The following is a 22602-nucleotide window of genomic DNA, read 5'->3' on the forward strand; positions in this document are numbered from 1 at the left end:
TTCATGTACTACAAATAAGTTTATTGACTGAAAACATTGGAAATTGTCATCCAACAAACTATTATCTACTATTGCAAATGCTAAGAATAGTTTTATAAAAAGCGCCTCCTATGCAGAGTGCATGAATTTTCATTTAAAAACACAGACTCCTGCCAGCATTAGCAGTTTTGCATTTCTTTTTTTTTTTAAATAAGAATGCTTTAAAAGTACCTCAGGAAAAACAAAACCCAGGAAAACTACATTCAGAAGTATTATTTCCATCTGAGAGGCATGATCGACGACACCCCCCCCCCCCCCCCCCCGATAAACCCTGTCCTTTCTCTCGAGTAAGTCACACAGTTATGAATGTCTGCAACCTTGCAAGAGCAGCAATAATAACCAAAGAAGCTTTTTTTTAAGCCTGCTAAATGAAGGCCCTTATTCTGAGCCCCTATTCTACCCCGTCCCCCTCCTTTAGTGTTCATTTAGGCAGCCTTGAGCTTTGACCATCTCCGCTGTGGAGCTCCGAGTCCTGGAGGGTTTGTGATCTGCGAAGCCGGAAGCACGGGTAGCGCCGACCTGTTTGGAAGCGTCTGCGTCCTCGCCTTGACTACACAGTCTCAGCGCTCGTGAGATGAACACGTCCAGGTCGAAGTGTGAATGCTCTTCTCCGGTGCGGGGCAGGGGCGAGCGCTCGTGGTCGCTTTGGAGAGGGGTGGACGGACTCGGAGTAGGAGAAGACGGAGAGGAAGGCAACAGGGACGGAGGGGATGAGAAGCAAGGGATGGGACTCCTGCTGCCACGCTGACGCAGGTGGTCGGGGGTGCGGGGCAGCGAAGGGGAGTGTGCCTGGGGGAGAGGCTGGGGCGCCAGGCAGGGAGACAGGGGCAGAGGGGGGGAGCAGGAGAAGGGGACTGGCGCCTGTGGGGACCCAGGAGAGCGGAGGCCCGACTGCGTGTTCTCCACCCAGCGCGAGATCTCCTGGAACAGGTCGGCAGGCTCCCCGCCGCCCCTGCCTTCCGGGCCTGGCAGGGCGCTGCGCTTCCAGCGCGACAAGTCCAGGATCAGCTTGGGCTCGGCGTAGTGCTGTGGCTTCCCTTCCCTCCATGCGATCCTGTCCAGGTAGGAGGGCGAGCCCACCTTGTAGTCACAGGAGCGGCCGCAGTCCAGCTGGCCGCCGGGGCCGCCGGGTCTCTCCGTGGACGGCTGCGACTGCTCCAGGAAGCGCTCGGCCGAGCTGCTGTGCGAGTGCTTGCGGGGGTCCACCTGGGCCTCCTCGGTGAGGGAGGCCGAACTGGCGCGCGGGTCCCGCTGCACCTCCTCCTCCTCCTCTTCCTCCTCAGCCTCGCCCGGCTCGGACTCGCTGCCCAGGCAGCCGCAGTGTTCCTGCCACTGCCAGCACGGCTCCGAGGAGAGGCTGCGCGGGAGGGGGGGGTGGGGGGGTGTTAGCGCTTAGCCAGCCTCCTCATGTCCCATCATGCTGAGGCCACTTCCGGGCCGCTAGCAGCAGGCCGACGCGTGGTGCTCTTTTAAAGCCGCTTGCGTCCCCGTTCGACCCTCAGCCGTCTTTCTGTTTCAGCCTCTATCTGCTGGAGATTCTCACTCCGGCCATCTTCTGGCTATCAGCCTGATTAACCTCCACCTGCGTGTTCTGTGAGCAGGAAATAACTCCCTCCCCCCTCCTATCAGACTATCTGGCTACAGACGGCACAACCATGACGATCTGATTTTGTCCGAGGCTGAACTAGGAGATCTAATTAAGGAGATGTTCCAGGAGCTGCTATATTTAACCAGCACTCTGTACTCCTGAGGTTGTTCCCCTCCCCATCTGCCTTTCCTTTAGCATCGCATTAAATAATGTAACCACAAAGCATTGGTTAATGGCCTTATTCATGGTTGAAGTTGACTGACTTCACTGAAACATCGGGGACCAATAATCTCCAAACCAAAGCTTTCTAAATTGCTTCGCTGATATCGGCTCATTTATTAATGTGTGTACTGTGCTCTGTAACACTAAAGCCCACATGTGATCTACATATATTCAGCAAACACTTCAACACTCAGTTGTTGAGATTCACTCTGGAACATTTGGACTTGGACAGGACTTTGTTCAGTTCCTGAACTACTGCCCTTTGTTTTTGAAATATTCCCAAACTCGCGCAACCGGACCAATCAGCCATATTGGCTCAGTGGAATGGAACACTAGGAGCTTTATTCTGGGGCAAGGGGTCGAGAGAGGAAGTTGGTGTGGTACCTGTGCCATTGGTGGCCGGGGGCATGGCCGGACTCGCTCACCAGGCTGTCTTCCAACTCGTCCTCGATGTGAAAGGGCTGCGCTGCCACAGGCTCGTCCTGCGGGTACGAGTAGCGCCTGAGGAACGAGTGGCACAGGGCCGCCTCTGCCGTCAGCCGGTCCATGGGGTTAAAGGTCAGGATTCGCTCCAGGAACTCTATGGCTGAGAGGAGGAACGGAAAAGGTTGCGTGGACGTTGGTGGCGTGGAGGGAAAGTGACGCCAACACTCTTGTAGCTTGCCCGCCCTAAGAAACGTGTCATTTCCTACACGCTACATTCATAAATCAGCCTTACGTTGCCATTGATCAACCTAGATGCTTAAAAGAAACAAGTTCATCCATAACCTAATGGCCAGATTTTGAAAAATGTTCGCAACGGCAGCTAATGCAGTTCAATAATTCTTATCTAAATTTAATTCTCTTATTTATTTATGTAGATCTGCATAAGAGCACAAAATTCAATTATAGATCCATTTAATTTCAATTCACATTTGCTTAATCAGATAAAAGTGATTTTTTTAAAGATGCATTTTTGTTAAAAACTTGCATTAGATTCACTTGACAAAAAGAAGACACGTAAGCAATGAGAATTCATGTAGTTGTTTGGAAACTGCTGCTTTTATAGGTGTTTAAAAATGAGAGCAACTTTCAACAACTGCATTCATACAACAACAAACAAAATAGCTTCAGGAACATGGATTTCCTAAAACGTTGCCTTTGCATGCTTTCAAATATGCCAAAGATTTCTCTTGAGCTGCCAAATCACTGGGTCTTAGTGCACCCAGGCCTGAAGTGCTATCATCAACCGTGTTCTCTGGGGCTCTCTGCCTAATGTCCTCATCCTCCTGACTGCTGTGTTTTGATACACCAGGGGTGCATTACTTTGCAACACAAGACTGCAATTACCGAGCAGCACTGCATTGCAGGGGCAATAACAGTACACTGCGTGTAATGCAATGATGGGAATCTTCAAGCATATCCCTCATGACCGCGATGACGCCCGTGCGCGAGACCGCGCGTGGCCGTCTCGCACCGCAACAGAAGCGGTTCGGCCGGGGAGCAGGACGACAGCACACCCAACCAGTCCTTGCTCTGTCTGAACTGCACATGAATGCAGGCTGACTCCAAAGAGTTCCTGCACCATGTTTCTCTAAGTCGGTGTTTTAGCTATGAGGCCTTGGCTGGAACCACGACTCAAACCCGCCGGCTCACTCCGATGGCCGAAAGATCCGAGCGGTTCGCCCGGATGAGAGTTGCTACTGCAGGAAGCTTCGCGCAACCACTCCACCTTCCCAGCGCCTCCGTCCCTACCCCCTCACCCTCCTCCTCCGCCTCAGGGAGCAGCTCCCGCAGTGGCCTCCTGACCTCCCGTCCGTGGCTGACGTAAGACGGCATGACCTTGAGCAGCTCCTGCCGGTCCTCCTCCCTCAGGACGGGCACCGTGTCCAGGATTAGCTGCATCTGCTCCAGCTCATGGGCACCTGGATAACATGAGTGGAGGTGGGGGTGAGCGTGGAGGTGAGCTTTCGTTCGCTTAAAGACAACTGAACCTAGCCTATAGAGAATATCATTCATCAAATCTCCAAATATCAGACATGGCCGTTTATTAAAACTAGAACTTCCACCAAAAAAAGGAGCGACGTAGCTACATAAAGGAGGTTCTGCGGCACAGACCGGACGCTTCGTGCTGACGCGAATGGACTGTCCTCCGAGACCCCGCGTGACCTGACCTGCGAAGAGCATGCGCCCGCTCAGCATCTCCGCCAGGATGCAGCCGGCCGCCCACATGTCGATGGCCTTCGTGTAGTTGTTCGGCGAGAGCAGCAGGCGAGGCGAACGATACCATTTGGTCACCATGCCCTCCGAGAGGTAGCCCTGCACCCACATGCAAAACAAAAGACCTTCGCTCACAACGTGCCTCCCCCAGAACCCCACACGCACTCCTGTCTCTTCCAGCAGAATAAATGACCCGCCCCCCCTTAAATCTTTAATGCGAAACAGCCGATGGAGCCGCGAGGCCTCGCTCTGAGTTTCCGCTCCTGCCTCCCCTCCCCCTCCTTCTTTCTCTTGCCTCCTAGCTTTCACTGAGGCTGGCTGGTGAATCATTTGTGAGCTGGGACCAGGCGGACCTGGTAGGGCGTGGCTGAGGCTGGTCGGGGCCCAAACGGGGGGGGGGGGGGGGGTTCCTGCACGCCACAAACACGTTCGCAAAAAAAAACAAAACAAAACTGATTCACAGACCCTGTAAACTCCGATGTGAAGAAGCACCACTGCAAAACGGCTCATAGCTATTATTAGTGAATGAATTTCCCTGCATTGGTTTAACAAAGATGGACAACGTTTGGCACACAGCTGAATGGCAGTTATGACGTCAGACTCTCGAAGAGCCTTTATTACATTAAAGCCTTCAGTGTGGATTATTTAACACACAGTGCGTTATTTATAGGAAATATCCCTCACTGCCAGATCATAATAGCTTTAAGTTGCAACTTGGAAGTCATTTTAAATGCACACGATGCTACCTTAGCAGACAAACATAGTGTCCACTTTTTATGTGATTATCCTTATTTTTGACCACGAGTTCGTGCTCTCCATGTTTCCTCCCGCTGTGCATCCAGGTACTGAGTCAACGGTAAAGCGGCCTATCGAGGCAGTTAACTGAAAGAGCTCAAACACAGGTGGCACCTGCTCAAGGTAGCGGCAGGACACAGACATGGAAGACAGGAAACCAGACTTTTTCTAGCTTCCTGGCACAGGCTCGCCCACAGAAGGACGATGCTGCGCAGGAGCGCGGGCCACCGGTTTCGGTTCCACAGACACGCTGAAGCCAGAGAGCAGGATGCTCTGACTCAGCCGTAACTCACCCAGCAGCCCAATCGTTCGCCCCCAGGGTGTGCAGTGCGGGGGCTCAGCCCCTCCGTTGTGCTAGTTTCAACGCCACAGTCTGAGCTGTGCCTGGACGTGCTGTCCCGTCCGTCCTGAACCGAGTCTGACCCCCCCCCCCGCACAAAGATCCCTATTCATTTTGGCCTCTGAGACTCTGCTAATGTTCCACAGCGTGCTCTCTGCGATAATAAGGCGGGACAATGGAGGAGCAAAATAAACACATTAATCTTTCACAGCCCTGATCCCGGAACAGTCGAGGTCATAATTCACAGGGATTATCACACCGCCCCGTAGAACTGCAAGGGAAGCGTTATGTCTCCACGGACATTGGTCCGTAACGGAGGGTCGCTGTCTAAACATGGTTCAAAGCGGGTCCACCGCGTAGCCGAGTGCAGCGCAAACAGGCATGGTGAAGTTCATCCTGGTGAGAACCACATTATCTTCATGGATAAGGCCACTCGGCTCATAGGAAGCGCTGGATTTGGTTCTTGGGGAGAGTGGAAGGTGTGAATTAGGTAACACTGCACACATAGAAGGGAAGAGGCCGACTTGGTGAGCGGCATGCCAGACATGAGCAACAGACCAACAGAGCTGTTCCCTGATCTGACCGCTAGAGGACGCTCAGCACACCTGTCCCTTAACATCTGAAAACGTAAGACCCCGTCACTGAAAACTGTCCTTCTCTGACAATGATTGATGTTTCTATAGTTCACCTCAAGAGTTACCTTGAAGTTCTGTTTTATATGAGGCAAGTACCTTTCAAGAGCTCTGTTTCTTAAGAATTGTGAAGTAGCCTGCTACATGAAGACATTTGGAAGCTAAACTGTTCAGCTACAATTTTTGGACATCTACTGCACGTCAGGTTTCTTCTACAGGAATCGCTGCGCCCTACCTTGTGCGAGTAATGCGGGTCCACGATGCGCGCCAGGCCGAAGTCGCCAATCTTCAGCAGCAGCTGCTCGGGGTTGACGAAGATGTTCGCCGGCTTCAGGTCGCGGTGCAGCACGTTGGCCGAGTGGATGAACTTGAGGCCGCGCAGGAGCTGGTAGAAGAGCAGGGCCGCGTGCTCGGCTGGCAGCGCTCCGCCTTCCAGCATGTGGCCCAGGTCCGTCTCCATCAGCTCCTGCACGATGTAGATGACGGTGACTCGGGTGAGGTCCCGGGGCAGGGGCCTGCCGCACGGGCCCAGCGCTTCGTACACGCGCACCACGTTGTCGTGCCGAAGCCGCCGCGTGATCTTGACCTCCCGCAACGCGTGCTTGGCGCTGAGCGCGTCTCGCAGTGCCAGCTTCTTCACGGCCACCCTCCGCCCGCTGCGTCGGTCCACGGCCGCCAGCACCAGGCCCGATGCGCCTGTGCCCAGCGGACGCAGCTCCTGGAACCGGGGCCCCAGGTCGAAGCCGTACGAGTTGGGGGAAGGGTTCGGCCTGGCCATCGCTCAGAGAGGAGCCCCTGCGCACTGCCTACGGGAGCCTGGAGAGGGCGGCAAGCGTAGTTTATGGTGAGCGCCAAACTTCTGACATCACATAACTAAGTGCCATGATGTGGACTCTCCGTGTGGTGGAACGCTTTGAAATCTTCTCCTGGTGTCCATGAAACTGCTCTGAAACACCAAAACAGACGAACATGGAGAAGTAGCTATAAAGAGACTACAGAGCGAAGCCAAAATGGTGCGTGATTACGATCATCTTTAATGTGCAGGGCGGATCGAATTTCCTCTCGGAGAGAAGCCCCTACATTACACACCATTCCGCACTCAACACCCATCAAAGGAAAGAGGGCAGAACACAACAGCACCATGGTGCAGGGCAAGTGTTTCCATAGCAACAAGAGCCTGCTACGCATGCACGGCGGACGGCCGTCTCGCCGGCTCCCGGGCTTCGAGCTCTGTTCCAAAGGCTGGGCCACCTCTCTCTCAAAAGGAGTTACACTCCTGAGGAGGCGCTGGGACACTACTGGAGGTGCTTGACCCAGTGGTTCTCCTCGCTCACTAGCCTCACTCTAGGTGTGACGCTGACTCGCCGCTGGGCTACTGGCACGGAGCTGATAAAGGGCGTCCGGACGGAATTGGTCGGAAAAATCAAAGCCTCTACTTGCCGTCTCTGTGCACACCTTTGAGCTCCATGCTCCACACGCAGCTATCTAGCTGCGTTCCTGTGCATCCCGCAGCTGAGAGAGAGAGAGGACAAGTAAGAAAGATGATTAGTAAACAAATGAGACTCCAAGACAATGAATATACAAATATGAATGAGTATGTGCACTACGCAAGACATTTCATGTCAAACTATTTTTATTGTTATCTATTGTCTTGAACTAAAATAGATGTTTAGTCTTACTTAATCGTTTTGCAGTCTCACACACGGACACAATGTGCTGCACCCATAAAAATACTGTATTCAAATGAATACATTTCACCAAAAGGTGGTGGTGCTCTCTGACCAAAATAACTTATGTTTACTGACACCAAGCACAGTCTCTGATGTTCAAGCTTTGATCGAAAATTCTGTTTTATAACCAGATGTACTCTACTGAAATAAACTATGAGCACTTTACATTTTTATAATTTTAACTGTGAAAGGGCCAACGAGTACATGTGTTCTGCTTAGCCTAACTTTATAAATAATGCATATTGCTCTGACGTTGCCTGGGTAAGCTCGTACAATTTATTGGGCCAGTCTAGATATTGCGGTAGACTTACTTTCTGATTTTTGATCCTCTTTTATATAAGGCTCTAAATGCTATGTTTGTTTTACCTACACGGCGAATACATCTTGTTTTTTCATCGCTAAGAGACGGAAAAAGATGTAGATGTAGGAAACGAGCGCTAATAACAGCTGGTTTAGTGGCTGAGATCATTAACAACATCAGTGTTGGGACGTCCGTCGGCTTGTTGGGGGCCACACAATAGCAGGCTGCTGCCCGCTCCTTTGTGTGGCGACGCGCGGTGAGCCGCACGGAGACCAAGCCCGGTTTCGAAAGCCCGTTTCCTCCAAAGTGACATGAATCCGAGAACCCACCTCACAGAGAAGAAAAATCGCTGCCCTGCCGTTCCCGAGATAGCTCTGACAACAGTATCGCCCCGTCTTTCGGCCCACAGTAGTGAGAAAACTACAAAGGGTGCGATGCGTCTTCCTTACCGTATCACGCCTTTCCGTCTCTGCACGGTTTATTTTATTTAAACGCTTTAGCGGGTTTAAAGCTTTGAGAGAGCAGGCGCCGCGCGTGTAATATCGACATATAATCCCCTTAATAATGTCCTCGCCCGTTACCTCGGTCGCACCGATGCAGTCCGCAGGATCGTGGCTCCGGCGAGCTCTCCGTGTCGGTGCTCCTGCGTAAAGAAGGCTCCGCGAGGGTAGCCTATCATCTCCCCACACTAGACCTGCCCCGCGCCAGTCCGCGAGCGAGGCTGCATGCAGCGCGCGCGTCTGCGGTAATGCTGCAGCCCTCTTTCCTCGAGCGCTCTGTTTGCACGTTTCTTCCACGCAGAGTTTTGCAGCTTTTCTTCTGCTTTTTTTTCCCCCCTTAAAAGTCACCGGAGGCCCCCCACCCCCCCGTGTGATAGTCACGCCCCGCCCATCGATCAACCGTGTTATCTGGACACCTGCTCGACCCCCCCGCCAAACCCACTCCGCGATAAGCGACTCGCGGACTGCGTCCGTGAGGGGCCCGCGCTGTCCCGTTCACGGGCCGTGGAACACGGAGCTACGCCGCTGATTGGCCGGTTGGCCGGTTGTCCGCTCGTGTGTGCACACGGGGAGCATCTGTTTGCACGGTAAGGAGGAAAACGTGCAGAAGGAAAGATCCGGCGTGGTGCAATACAATAAAATGAACCGATTTCTGGTCATGGGAACGTCGTACTGTGGAAAACGATATTTAATAATTCCAGTTAAGACTACTTATCTATAAATGTGTGTGTGGGGGGGTTAATAAGTAAGTAAGTAAATAAATAAATAAATAAATAAATAAATAAAAGACACAAAAGCTCAGGTGAAATAACAGCAGTCTGGGTTCATATTTTAAAATTATTACTCAGCTGAATAGTTTATATTAACGGATATAAACTAAACACCATTTTCATATTGGCTGCCAAAACACACACAAAGATGCATGGATTGGTGCATTGGTGCCATAGCACCACATAGCAGTGTTTTGAGCGCCGTAAAAGTGAGTTTCACATCCGCACACAGGAAAAGCTGAAGCTCCTTTAGTTGCGCGGCCTTTATTAAATATCCAGCAGCAAGCGAAGCGAGAAGGCACGCCATCGATCCCTGAAGCGGAGCCGGGATGCGGAGTCCTTGGCAGAGGGCTTGGCTGCCCTCCCGGTGCCGCCTCCTCGCAGAGCTCCGGTTACGGCGCAGGTTACGGCGGCGCAGTCAGAGGGCCGCCGCGGAGAAATAAATAAATGAGGAGTCGGTGCGAGTTTCCTCCGTTCGAACGCCCGAGGCAGAGACTTGTCGAGTTTCAAATGGAAACGCACTAAGCGGCTGTGCAGTTTAAGTGTGGGATGGTACAAAATGGGGGCTGGCTTGTCAATAATCACTTGCATGTATTTTCTCCTGCTGCTGTGCTTATGCAAACTACATGAAAAACAGGTCTTAGGATCATCATAAATCAGGCTGTAGTTTTGTAAGAATTTTTATCGTCAGTCAGCCTCATTTAAAAAGAACCATAAGATTCTTTCTATATCTATCTATCTAGAGAGAGAGAGAGGCTAATCCACATGTTGCTCTGGAATGGAAAGGAGAACTAGGTCGTGTGTTTTCCGTTCTAATTATGACTGTTTCCTTCCAAAAGATTTCAGCTTTTTTTCTAAGTAAATGTTCTTATACTAAGTAAATGTTCTTATACTTACTTTGTACGTTCTTCTCCCTGTTGCTTGTCATTTGAATGAAACGCCAATGGAAACGACGCAACTCCATCTCTGAGCTAAGAACTGTAGAAACACGAGTTTCTCTGCTTACGTAAAACCATTGTGCCCCCTGCTGGTCATCTCACATGCAGTAAAACGTGTGAATGTTAACGGTATAGTACTCAAGGGTAAGTGTGCTATTTTGTACAAAACCGAAATTAATTTCACATCAATAACTTGACAAACTGAGCACTCAAGTGCATTTTCTCCTGTAATTGCTTTCCTTTGGTAAATAGCTACCTGCTGTGTTAGTTGAATGGTTGTTAGCCATCTACTGAAACTTGATGGCATGCAATATTTAGGTGGCTTATTATAATAGATCAGAAATGTGAAAACAGCCTCTGAAACTGCTCTTTCCTGAATTAATCTAGAGCTTGAAATGAATTACCGTCACTGGTTTAGGACCACTTTGTTGCTGAATAATATCCCTTTGCACCAACGATAAACTAAGTTGCATATCAAGAAGAAAACCACTGGTCAACACCTAGTGTCTGAGGTTACACATTTCTACACCAGTGACACTGAACCATCCATCTCTGTATGCAGTTATAGAAGTAGGGCTGATACACTATCTGTTTTGGAATTCCCTAACAGCTGTAATTAGTTTAACGTTTTTTAGAGTTTAATTGTCAATGCAACACAAACTCAAACTTAACACATTTTCACCTATAAGAGTTTTGCAGCAAGAATGAAATATCTTGTACCAGTTAATCATAGTAATTTTGAGAACTAGATATGAAAGGACAACAATAAATACAGCACAGATATGGACATTCACACCAAAAACACTTATGAACTTAAAAAACCCCCCAAATAAACAAAAACCTGCCCCTGCACAGAATTCAAATACGTCACGCCCTCTCATTTCTCAGAAAGTCATCTTCAAAATGTCACTTTAGGAAATGGGTGAACCCTTCCTTGCCCGTTATCTACACCTTTAGAAGATTACACATACTACGGAAAGCGGATGTGCATGTTGAATGAAAAGCCAATAAAGTATAATTCAGCTATAACATCAATGTAAGATGCATTTTCCTTTCACAGTGTTGTCAGGGATATTCAAAAAACTGGCTAGTATTACGTTTACCATCAAACATTTAGCTACTTACTTCATGCATTTCCTCACAAAAACTGCATTAAAACCAAAATGAAAAAGGTGTGCGACACTACTGAGGCTGCACACTTTGGTCCTGTCAGACAGGAAGTTCAGGCAGCCCCGCACGGCCTCCTCCCTGCCCCGGTCAGGCAGAGTAAACGGGCTGGTAACTGCCTTTGCTGCTTCTGCAGGTGATCACACAAATGCTGAGCATGCCAAACAACTGAGGAGGAAACAAGCAGTCAGTCCAACGGTACAACAAACAGGAAATGGCCAACAGCTTGATAGCACCAAGGGAACTGCAGTCATTATAAGGCTGCAAAATGAGCATTGAACCAAAAAGAGTTGTTAGTTTAAACAAAGCTCAAGCACATACGGCATACCTTTATGATGGCGAATCCCAAGATCACCAGCATGGCATAGCTCAGCACGTCCTGGAGCAGCTGCTCCAGCTTAGCTTCACATCCCTATAAAAACAACGAGACACGCAGACGTGTGAGCGTTCTCAAACACGGCAAGCCCGTGACCCCTCGTACTCGGCTGACGTGCAAGCCACGTGTGGCGGTGGAGTTCGGCCTGCCTGTGCATTCAGCAGTTCTGGCTGGTCAATCTTTCCGGTGCACGTGTGGTTTTCTTTGCAGCAGGACTGGGGCACAGAGCTGTTATGGGATTTGTACCAAGGAGTACTGGTCCAGTCAGTGTAGTTCTGCACGCCGCAACATTTCAGCTGCAAGGTAACAGGAGACACAGTGATGATGGACATCACCGAGAAGGAACACTTGCACACAGCCCACTGAAGACAGAGGAGGTTCTCAGCCGATCGTACGTCCGCTACCAATTTCTTGAATAAAGAAGAATACTGAATTATAATAATACTTTACTTGACTCTGCAAATAATTCACTGCTCGGGTCTCAGAGTTCTGACCGTCGTACTTCTGGAAGACATCGCTCATTGACTTCTCCAAGTTGCCCTTTATTTGTCGACCCAATGCGCACAGGCATAAAAAAGAAAATAAATTAATTAAAAAAATAAATCACCACACCAGAAGATATTAGAGCATGAGCAGCAGATGAGGAATTCTTAAAGGACTCTCAAAAACACCACAGTGGAGAAGAACTCACCCTGCCCCTGTAGGCGAAGCCGAACACAAAGGCAGTCACTTCTGCAGCGAAGAGCAGCACGATGATCAACAGGAACTGCGTACGAAAGTAGATGCGCATAAACTTGGAATGACACGGCCGTTTACTTCTGCAGCTACACTAGACAGAACCAAAACTAGAACAAACTAGAATAGCACATTTCTTTTCAACCTCCTTACTCAAAATGGCAAATCGCTACACCTTGCTGGAAAGTCCCATACTTACACAGCTCAAGCCAACCGTGGACTCCCTCAGGGTCGCACAGCAGCCGATGAGCCCGATGATGAACAAGACCACGGCAATGACGATGATGATGGCCGCAGGGATGAGAATGTATTTGTCCGTCAAAAAGTTGTCAAAGTGCTTGTAGCTATTTATCACGTAAGCACCGACATAGCTAAGAGCAGCTCCCGCAGCCTGAAAGAAGAGTTGCGTAACAGAGCACTAGTTTAAAAGGGAAGAGAAACTGAAATTCCATTGAATTAATTTATGACTCCAACCATAAATAGGTGCGCGTGCTCCCATTCCCAGTTTACACCATGAAAAATAGGTTTATACATAATATATACCTCATCTCATTGGAGGAGCGGAACAGGTTTTTCTTGAATTATTTGCATGAGCTCTAGGGGTTCATCCAAAGCACAGCAACACATGACTGTACCAATAAATCACAATCATGAGTCACGGGATAAGTAATCCCCTTTAATTCCTTGAATCTACCCTGGAGCTCTGATCTTGTGCCTCACACATGAGCTCAAGACCGCAGAAACCACGGCACCACAGGATTTTGTAAACGGAGTAATTCTAATACTTTAAAATATGACTCTCTCTTAAAAGGCCATTTGTATGTTGAACTGTTTTCCAATCTAGCGCAGCGCCTGTTTTTAAAGGGAGTACTATATAAAACATACTGTAGTCTACTAGTTTCTGACTACAACACAACACCATAGACAAAACTATGCATTTGGCTAGAAAGTTCCGCTTTTAGCCCTGTGATCCCAGAAAAAAACATGTAAGCTCAGTGAATGATGCAACCGAAAAAGAGAACCATTTTATTTGCATTCCTATTTCTGAGTTTCTTGCCGTTCTTTCCTCGTCTTAGGCATAGGCCTACCGTTATTTGAAATGGGACAGTTTCGTACCGAGGTAAAGAGAAAGACACCCAGAGCTTCAAATCGTTTTCTTACGTCTCAAATACAAAACCCCACCCGTTCTCCCTAGATAATCAACTTTAGGATCAGCCACCGTCATCTAAAACATACTGCCAAACAAAAGGTCTTTGAACTGGTTTTAATTTAAATGGACTTCTAATATATGAATATCCCATAAATCGGTAGATTAAAAACGGTGATGGCTGTATTTTTATGCCATTTCCTCGGGTATACGCACAGTTCCTCTTAACAAGCCATGCCTTTTCTTGCCAAGAACAGAACAAAAGATAAAAACAGATTAAAAAAAAAAGAACAGAAAGACGGTCTCGTATGTGGGCGACTTCCTAATATCAGCATATCTGATCAAAAATGTTTTTACGGTCTGTTTATTTCCCCAGGACCAGCAGGTGATAAAACCAATCCAGCGCAATGGTCAAGGAGATAAACGTGTTAGTCGTTCTCTCGTGTCTTTTTACACTTCTATCTTCCACCCACAGTTTTAGTTTTGGTACAAAGCTAACATAAGATTCGCTTTTGAAAGAAGAAAACTCACCCAAAATATGCAACTGAGAAGTAAAAGAACGGTCTTGGATGTTAAAATCCTGCAGTCCATGCCTGTAAATTAGCCTTGAATCAGCGTGTGTTTGAACTGCTCCAAAAGAATGTTTTGTTTGCTCTCAGAAACGCATCTCACCGTGTGACTGGGCTGGTGTCAGGAATGAGTAACGCACACCGCGCAAGTCCTGTGATTTCACCTCATTTATATTCAGCATTTTCGCCAACAACCATCAAAGAGTTCCTCAGTTTGCGTAAACCTGCACCCAGTAACCATCTCAGCGCTAACGTCGCTTCTTTCGATTGATTGACTTATATTTTACGAACTAATACCACACATTGAACACTATCAAGTAAATGAATAACTATCACAATCGGTCTGCAGGTGCTGAGATGTTTTTTGTTGTTTGTTCTTTGAGAAACAAGTAGGATGTGGAGGTTGGATGAATAATATTATAGGTTATTCTCACAAATAACTTTAAATCAGTCGTATTTTGTTAGGAAAAGAGGCACCCTGGACATGTGAATACATTTAGCCTACCCTTTTTCGCTAACCGTTGGTAAAGAATAATTCGTTAAATTGAACCATTTTCCCCTTCCCACTGACCACGTGCAGTGGGAGGTCCACTGTGACTTCCTCCTTATCTGTGGCCACGCCCCTTAGATATCTCACTAGATGTTTTGGGGTTGTAAACCTAATGAACGTAGCACGTCCATTTTGGTATCGTGTTTGCTAGTCTGCTTAATAATTTTTACTCTTTACCTACACCTTTTTTTCACGTGTGCAAGACATATTATGTAGCTTTTATTTCCGTTTGCTGTTCTGTCCATAGTGTAGTTTCCATATTTATTTGCAACTTCATTGATCTATTTTTTTTTTTTTTTTTTTTTTTACTTATTTTTGCATTAGTCCATGTTGTCTTGCAATTTCACACACGGGACGGATGAGTATATGTAATAATGAGTTTATTTGAATATTATTCAACTCCATATATTTATGAACAATTGTTTTGTTTAATGATTTCTAAAAAAAGACAAAATTTAAACTGCATTTAAACATCAAGTAATACATTTGCAGACAGTGCAATGGGCCTGTGTGACCGCTCCACTTCCACAGACTCCCTGAAAGACTGGCAAGGCGGCGAAACCACCGGAGCGATGTATCGGTAGGATTATCAGGAGAATGAGGAAAATGCTCAAATGAACATCGGGAACATGAGGATCAACAGTCTGCTGAGTATTCTTGGCCTAACTTCACACACACCATTAGAAGAAACATTACAAGAGCTCAAGAAAATGTTTGAAAAAGGAAACTGGAAAGAAGACAGGAATATAGGTAATTTAAAGACATATAGTGAACCAGAACACCATCTCCTTGCAAAAATGGAGGACATCTGTTTACACCCTACCATTCTCCAAACACTCCTCCAACACGTTCCCCTGCCAGAGTCTCTCGCCCCCCCCCCCCAAAAAAAAACCCTCATCTTCACTCCAACTTTCTCCGTCCACTGCCACCTACATTCAGGAATCCAGAACAAAACATCTGGAAGCCCCAGAAGTCCAAACAATCCCAGGTCCAACTAACCATTCCAAGTCTGATACAAGTGCTCCTGTTTTGCCAACCAACTGAGTGGAGCACTGTGTGTAATTCCTCCAAGGAGTTTATTTCACTCTGTGACAGAAGTGCATGTCTTGTTCCGCAGTGACAAACTTTGTTTCTAAACAATTGGATTATGATCTGGAAGGGAAAAGCAATATTGCGGCGCAAGATGCTTCTATATAAGATATATACAATGAACGTGATGGGTGTGACACCAGGCACACAACTGGAAAGTGAGGTAGGGTTCAATGGACATTCTCCAGCTTCTCGTTACAGTTTCTTCTCAGTAAAACAGTTTTAGCGGATGCCTACTAAATTACTGCCATCAGGGAAAGTAGCCAGAAACGCTGAAAAAAAAGGTAAGTGATGTTTTGTAATATTTCACACTGTTAATAGCGTTATGGTTGCAGATCATACTCAGCAGAACAGCGCAAGATGTGGTGCATTTATTTACAAAGTGTGTAGCAGATATTTTCTCCAGGCTTTCTTCATGTTTTACTAACACGTGATTTATTCATAACAATTTTCTAAATGAGCTAGTAGACATTCCGTAGGAGGGATGGAATGATTTTCCCTGTGTATGAAGCAGAAATGATTGCAATTCGCAGTGATATTGCAAGAAAAACCGGTGGTGTCACAGGTAAGCATGACCGACTTTCACATTTATTTTTCGGGTATTGTATTCGGCACCTTGACTTGGTTATAAATGTCAATTTCTTTAAAAGGATTATCTTTGTAAGGTTTTCTGTTGGTGTGAAAATCAGTGAAAATCCTGCCTTTTGTAGAGAAAACATAGGGAATATACAATAGTAATCTTAAACATGCAGTTCGTTCATTTAGAGGGCGTTTTTTTTTTTTTTTTCTTTTTAATAAAAAGAACGAATCAGAAAACAAAAATGCCCTCAACCAGCTAAAGAAGCAAAGTCATTCTGGGTGATCTCACAGCCTGGAATCCAAGGTAAGCCTGTGTGAGGGAAACCTCTTTACACTGCTGAGTTACATATTAAAGTTAATACTGAAGAACAAAATATTGGAGAACAAAAGACATGATACAATTTAAAAATCTTTTTAGAATTGCGATACCCACCGACTGGGTTATGCTACTTTATTCACTATTATTATTATTTTACTTGGTCTACTTTATTTGTATACCCGATTTATTTAATAATAACTAGCACAATATTTCTAAGAAGCGATTAGGTATAGGTCTATCTAAAATATTTTAGACTTTAAGACATTCCAATTCTAAAACTAATTTCATTCAGCGAATATGTGCTTAAGGCAACACTTTTTTTATGGAATTTAATTTCCATAAAATGCTATGTTGCCAGTTTCCCGTTTCCATGAACGATGAAATGGGCAAAAGTAAAGTTATTTATCCGTCAAACGTTTTTCTTTTTGTGGATTATCAGGACTTCTTAATACTGAAAATAAAAAGCCCTATATCACCAAACGACACACGTGTTTTTTTCTTGGACTGAAAAATGAATTAAACTGAGTTAAAGACTCTTGTTTATAGTCATATCTCGCGGTAAAGTCGTCCGGGAACACACAATTTATGCATTTTCGAGCTAAACACCAAATCTTTGAATTAATGGCATGTACAAAAATAATTTTTTTTCACTTGAATTCGACAATCCTCCGTAAAACTTGAGGTCAGGTTGTGGCATGCCGTGGGCCATTAGACATTGGGGTGGCACGAAACAAATTTTCCATCGCTGGACTTCCTTGTAGCGCGCCGGGCTCACAAAACAAAATACTCCATTTAATCCGTAGCACGAAGAAGGATAACAGTTATCTGTGTGAACTCTGGCTTCACCCACTTGCGTTGGTTTTTCAGAGCTGTTTTAAACATTCTGATAGCAACTTCAGCAAGTTAGGTCATCTGAAAGAAGCGTTAAACTACATCCTTTTTTTTTGACAGCGATGTCAATGGATAAATATCAGACAGTTAAAATAATTTGTATATTTGAATGTTCCACCAGGGTGTAACTGGGGAAAAAAAACCCAAGAGGTTTAAATAGACTACATTTGATCTGTTTACGCAGTGTGTATGAATTTTAGTTGTTGCACTGCGTGTTACTGCGAGAAGGGTCTGTCTGCAGATCCGCAGTACCGCACTTTCTGACCCGAACTATTAGCTCCTTATAAGTACGCCTCTAGTGATTGATTTCAGAATTGCAGTCACACTTTCCTGCCCTTACCAGAGAATTTTAATATTTGGGTTGTTTTTAGTACCATACTAACATAACAACGCTGCTCTCAAGTGCAAGTAGGCCACTGTTCGATTTTAATGTGACACTTTTGGGGTTTTTTTTTTTTAGTACCAAATTGTAAGTAATTGTACAGTAAGTTATAATGCTGCTTTTAAGTGCAAGTAGTGGGGCTGTAATTTTGTACGAAGAGGAGCTTTTTAACCCAGTGTACGTTCGTGTGGTTTATGTGACAGATAAAGATAATATTGAGGTTGTGAAATGGGTGTTGTGGTTTATTAGCATGTATAAATCAGTTTTGGCTTATTGCCAAGTCGACCCTGTAGGTGACATCATCAATGCAGCAAATGATGGTGTACAGCATTTGCATAATCTGGTGCTAGCTTTCCGTCATGTCACCACCCACACACAGTCTCTGGGATTGTCGTGGGGGCTTCTCCTCGTCACCGATCCAATTTATGCTTCTAGGTGGCAGTGATGGTCCTTGGGCACCGGTGGGTTTCTTCCCAAAACTGCTCCCTCTGCTGACATCATGTCTGGACAGTGGGCTGGTCCAAAGTTGGGGGGTTCCACAGAGGGGCTGGTATCCCAGTATACACTTGAAGGGGGTGAGCCCCATACCAGCATGAAGGGGCAAGTTTTGGGCGTACTCTGCCCAGGGAAGATAGGCGCTTCAGGTCTCCGGGTGCTCCTGGCACTGGAGGTGTAGAAATGTACCCAGTTCCTGGTTCCCTCTCGACCTGCCCGTTGGCTTGTGGATGGTAGCCTGACATGCAGCTTACAATGATTTTTCTGAGGAACTCCTGCCACACTGGAGGTGAACTGAACCTCCAATTCGAAATGATGTCTTCTGGCAGCCCAAACTATAGGAAGAAGTCACAGAAGCTGTTACAGAAGGGGAATGAACCGCACAATCTTCGAAAAGCAGTCGAATATGACAAAGATGATGAAAAGGTTTCCCTCGGAGGCCGGGAAGTCTGTGGCAAATTCAACAGCCAGATGAGACCTGGGGCGATGTGGAGTGAGGAGGAGGCTCAGCTTACCGGTTTGTGGTGCACGCAGTGTCTTGCTGCACACACTCGGCACATAATAAGACATGTCTCACCACATCTTTATGCATTGCTGGCCATCAGTAAAGCACCACCAGTAGCTGGGAGGTCCATGTAGATCCAGGGTGTCCTGTACCTAGCGAGGTGTGTGCCCAGGTGATAAGTGCTGGAGTGCCGTGCAGCATCCTAGACGGCATAGAGCCAATCTGGTGGGCAGTCACTCCGGCAATGTCACGGACAAGGTCCCAGCTGACAACCCCTACGAAACAGGAAGAGTAGAAGACTTCCTCATGGCTGGTGAGACGAGTCTTCATGCTGTCTGTAGGTGACCTGAAAAACAAACTGGGTAATAATACGAAACAATCGTCCTGCCTGGAGTTTAGCCTGTTGGTGGTTTGGAGGTACTCCAGGCTATTATGGTCCATGATCACCATGAAGGGGTGCCATGCTCCCTCGAGGCAGTGCCTGGGACAGTAAGGCCCCCACCCCCACAACAGATGCATTGACCTCCATGACCAAGGGCTCAGTGGGGTCAGGCTGCTGCAGTACTTGAGCACTGGCAAAGGCTGCCTTGAGGACCAAGAAAGCCGCTGTTGCTGTCGAGGTCCCCCTCAGTCAGGGCGCTTGTCTGTGCAGCACGTTTGGCAGGGGCTTAGACAGAATGCTGAATGACTGGCTTACCTGCTGATAGAAACTGTCAATTGACAGAAAGCTCTGTAGCACGTGACATTATGGGTTATGGTTTCCTGTAACCACTTCCACCTTAATAGGCTGCATTTGTATACAGCCCAGGAAGTTAATCTTGCAGAAGTGAAACTTGCACTTCTACAGCTTGCACTATAGCTTTTTGTGCAGGAGAGTGCTGAGTACCAGATGTACATCATGCACATGTTGGATAGTGAATAGATCAGGATGCTGTCCATGTAATCAACAACAGATCTACACAGGAATGCCCTTAGGACCTCACCGATGTAGGGCTGGAATAAAGAATGTGCAGTGGCTAGGCTGTAAAGAAGAGCCAAATACCCAGATACCCTGAAGCTGTGCCAAAGGCAGTCTTCCATTCATCACCTTCCTTAAAGGCACTGCACAGTTGTTTTATAAAATCAGTTTGGTGAAGTTCCATGCCCCCCCCCCCCTCCCCTCAGCTGCTCATCTACTGGAGCGCAGAGGTAGTAGTGGGTGGCTACTTCACATATGGCCTCAGTCTGCCATTCTTCTTTACAAGAAAGGTGAGCGGGGAGCTGGACACGCACGCTGCCAGGGCACATCGGCCAGGTCTTGGTAGTGAGCAGGGATGGGGATGTTTTTGTGTGCTCCTGTCCACCTCGGAGAGGCACAGCCTTTTTCTGGAGGTAGCATGATGCGACTATGGGACCAGCAAATGTATGGGTTGTGTTTTTCTAACCAGGGAGGCTGAGATGGGTGGCGAATGGAGTAAATAAAAAGAAATGTATTTTCTGTGTATGCGTGGTGTCGGTTAGCAACCAGACATGAGGAGTACCATGTCTGGTGTCCGCAGGACATCCATCCATCGCATTAACACGCAGTGGAGACAATGCAGTGAATACCCAGGTTCCTGGCGAGGCTCCTGTCTATCAGGTCGCCTGCTGTGCCAGAGTCAACCCAACCAGGGCTGAAACCGAAGAGATGTGATCCTTGTGTGAAACCATCACAGGCACGCCAAACATCGCCGAAGCTGGAATTGAACTCACCTCATCTTTCTTGCCAGCCTTCCATCTTCACCCAGCTGCATGGGCTCCTTGGAGACTGCTGCCTCTCGCACTGGGGATGTGGGAGGGGCCCTCTGTCACGAGGAGTGTTGCTTTTCATCCAGGAGGTGGTCATACATGATGATGTCATTCAGGAAGGCCGCCCGACCTCAGTCAGTCCGGATTGGGAGGATTTGCCATCTGGAAGAAGGTACCGCAGCATCCGGTCCCTCGCCTCCAAACTGTGCAACAGCCTCGCAGAGGCCATTAGACTCCTGAACTCTGGTTAACTTCAATCCCAATTCAGATTCCAAAAATGGACACTTTTATGGACACAAACAAAAATGGACACACACACATACAAACATGCTTATACACAGTCACACACACATACATACATATCCATACACACACACACATTGTTTTGCATCGGACTAGTGCTGAAGTCAAACTTCACACAAAAACTATGCACTCCTGTTGCAGTCTTGCACATTATCATACTTGCTGCCAGAGTACTGTACTAAACCAGCACTGTACTCTGAACTGTTCTGGCTGCTACCGGTGACTGCTATGTTCAGGGTAGCATATCACTGACTCCTATGCACAACTCACTTTACATATTCCCAGTACTGCGTACTGGACTAAGTAATTGCACTATCTATTAATTTTGTATTTTTGTATTGGTCCTGTATTCATTATTATTTATTTATTGTTTGACATTTTTGCACTGTATTGGATTGTTTGCACTTGTGTAGCGTGTTGTCTGTTGCAGTGTTGTTTCGTGTCGCACCATGGTCCTGGAGGAACACTCTCGTTTTTGCTGTGTACTTGTATATAGCTGAAATGACAATAAAGCCTCTTTGAACTTTGAACTTTGAACTCCTGTTTGCAGGCAGTCTCTGCCTGACGCTCCATTTGAAATCCCTGTTGGGACGTGGCTACAGGGACTGATTCATGCCAGTGCGTGGAGACTGACAGAGTCTGGAACTCCTCGGCATACTCCATGAGTGGGAACTCTGCCTCCGGTATAGCTTTACGACAGACCGTACCTTGACCTGGATCCTGGAACACGACTTTGAGCTCCTGGACGAAGTCGGTGTAGTCCAGTGTGCGTGCACCGTGACGTCACCAAGTAGGTCTGTTGCTGCACTAGTTGTCAGAAAAAAATGTCTTACAATCCCCTGTTCATATATTTGTATGTTCTTTTTACTGCAATAAAATGTCAATATAGATTATATAGACTGTTTTGAGTGTTTATATCTTTGACTGTTTTTCAGTAAGCCCATGACGGTTGAAAGGCAGTCCTCCAATTATGTTAGGAACACGGCAGGGTGCACCCTACAGATGTTTTGTGTTTTGTAGTCCCTGACCACCCTGAATGAGAATTTGTGATCGCATCATAATTTACTTGGGATGGGATAACCCAAACTGATGTTAAGAGCAAAAAGTTAAAAGTTTAAGTGTTTTCAATATATACATACCTTCTTCAGGTTTTTAATTTTGTAATTTTGTACATACCTGAAATGTAGGTATTCTAGTTAACTTGGACATCATGATAAGAGATTTTAGGTCATGATAAGGCTTTAGAGCATAGAGCAAATATCCAGTTCCTTCTTCCACGGAGTTACCACCAAAACACACAATCACAAAATGCAGCATGCACACAATATACAATTTAACAATCAATTCAACTAGTTATACCAACACATAATCACAGCACCCACATACAGCTAAAAAAAAATCTCAGCAAGTTAAATTTAACACGCAGCATTGCATGTATGATATCAGCACAAACAATAAACCCACAATAATATTGTTGCATTCCAGTTAATATGACTTTATCCCATCCCATTGAGATTTATCATTACCATTTAAGATACATTTTAAACAGCTTTGTAGAGACTTGAATCACCCACACAGATCTTTTCAGAAAAGAGATATGCAAACTACTCGAACCAGCTATGTGGTAAAGGAAGTTGTTCAAGGTCTTTTGCCCATATTTGTGGAAAGCATGAT

The 22602-nt window shown here is 46.7% G+C and overlaps 2 protein-coding genes and 1 long non-coding RNA gene across 12 annotated transcripts; 1 reads left to right on the forward strand and 2 right to left on the reverse strand.

The window, feature by feature from the left end:
• Positions 1-4: 4 nt before the first annotated feature.
• mapk4 (mitogen-activated protein kinase 4) lies at positions 5-10534 on the reverse strand. 10 transcript variants are annotated; one of them, XM_081707825.1, is made up of 7 exons: positions 10014-10534; positions 7271-7327; positions 6051-6631; positions 4003-4147; positions 3592-3753; positions 2234-2435; positions 5-1396 (listed from the first exon to the last, which is right to left on the reverse strand). In XM_081707825.1, the coding sequence occupies exons 3-7, from the start codon at positions 6591-6593 to the stop codon at positions 454-456; spliced, it is 1995 nt and encodes a 664-aa protein (XP_081563951.1). In that variant the 5' UTR covers positions 6594-6631; positions 7271-7327; positions 10014-10534; the 3' UTR covers positions 5-453. The 10 variants fall into 10 exon arrangements, with proteins under 10 accessions (XP_081563951.1, XP_035377845.1, XP_035377846.1 ...); XM_035521952.2 differs by having other exon boundaries at positions 7256-7327; XM_035521953.2 differs by lacking the exon at positions 10014-10534 and adding an exon at positions 8428-8764.
• Positions 10535-10670: 136 nt separating this feature from the next.
• Positions 10671-14521, reverse strand: tspan36 (tetraspanin 36). Its single transcript, XM_027031689.3, has 7 exons — positions 14011-14521; positions 12532-12723; positions 12289-12363; positions 12048-12137; positions 11747-11893; positions 11550-11633; positions 10671-11389 (listed from the first exon to the last, which is right to left on the reverse strand). The coding sequence occupies exons 1-7, from the start codon at positions 14068-14070 to the stop codon at positions 11312-11314; spliced, it is 726 nt and encodes a 241-aa protein (XP_026887490.2). The 5' UTR covers positions 14071-14521; the 3' UTR covers positions 10671-11311.
• Positions 14522-14959: 438 nt separating this feature from the next.
• On the forward strand, positions 14960-21761 carry LOC145653742 (uncharacterized). The gene is made up of 3 exons (XR_014119927.1): positions 14960-16252; positions 16490-16570; positions 21479-21761. It is a non-coding gene; the product is annotated as an uncharacterized LOC145653742 (long non-coding RNA).
• Positions 21762-22602: the final 841 nt, after the last annotated feature.

Source organism: Electrophorus electricus, chromosome 25 (genome assembly GCF_041902795.1).
Source record: "Electrophorus electricus isolate QZ-2024a chromosome 25, ASM4190279v1, whole genome shotgun sequence".
Taxonomy (NCBI): Eukaryota; Metazoa; Chordata; class Actinopteri; order Gymnotiformes; family Gymnotidae; genus Electrophorus; species Electrophorus electricus.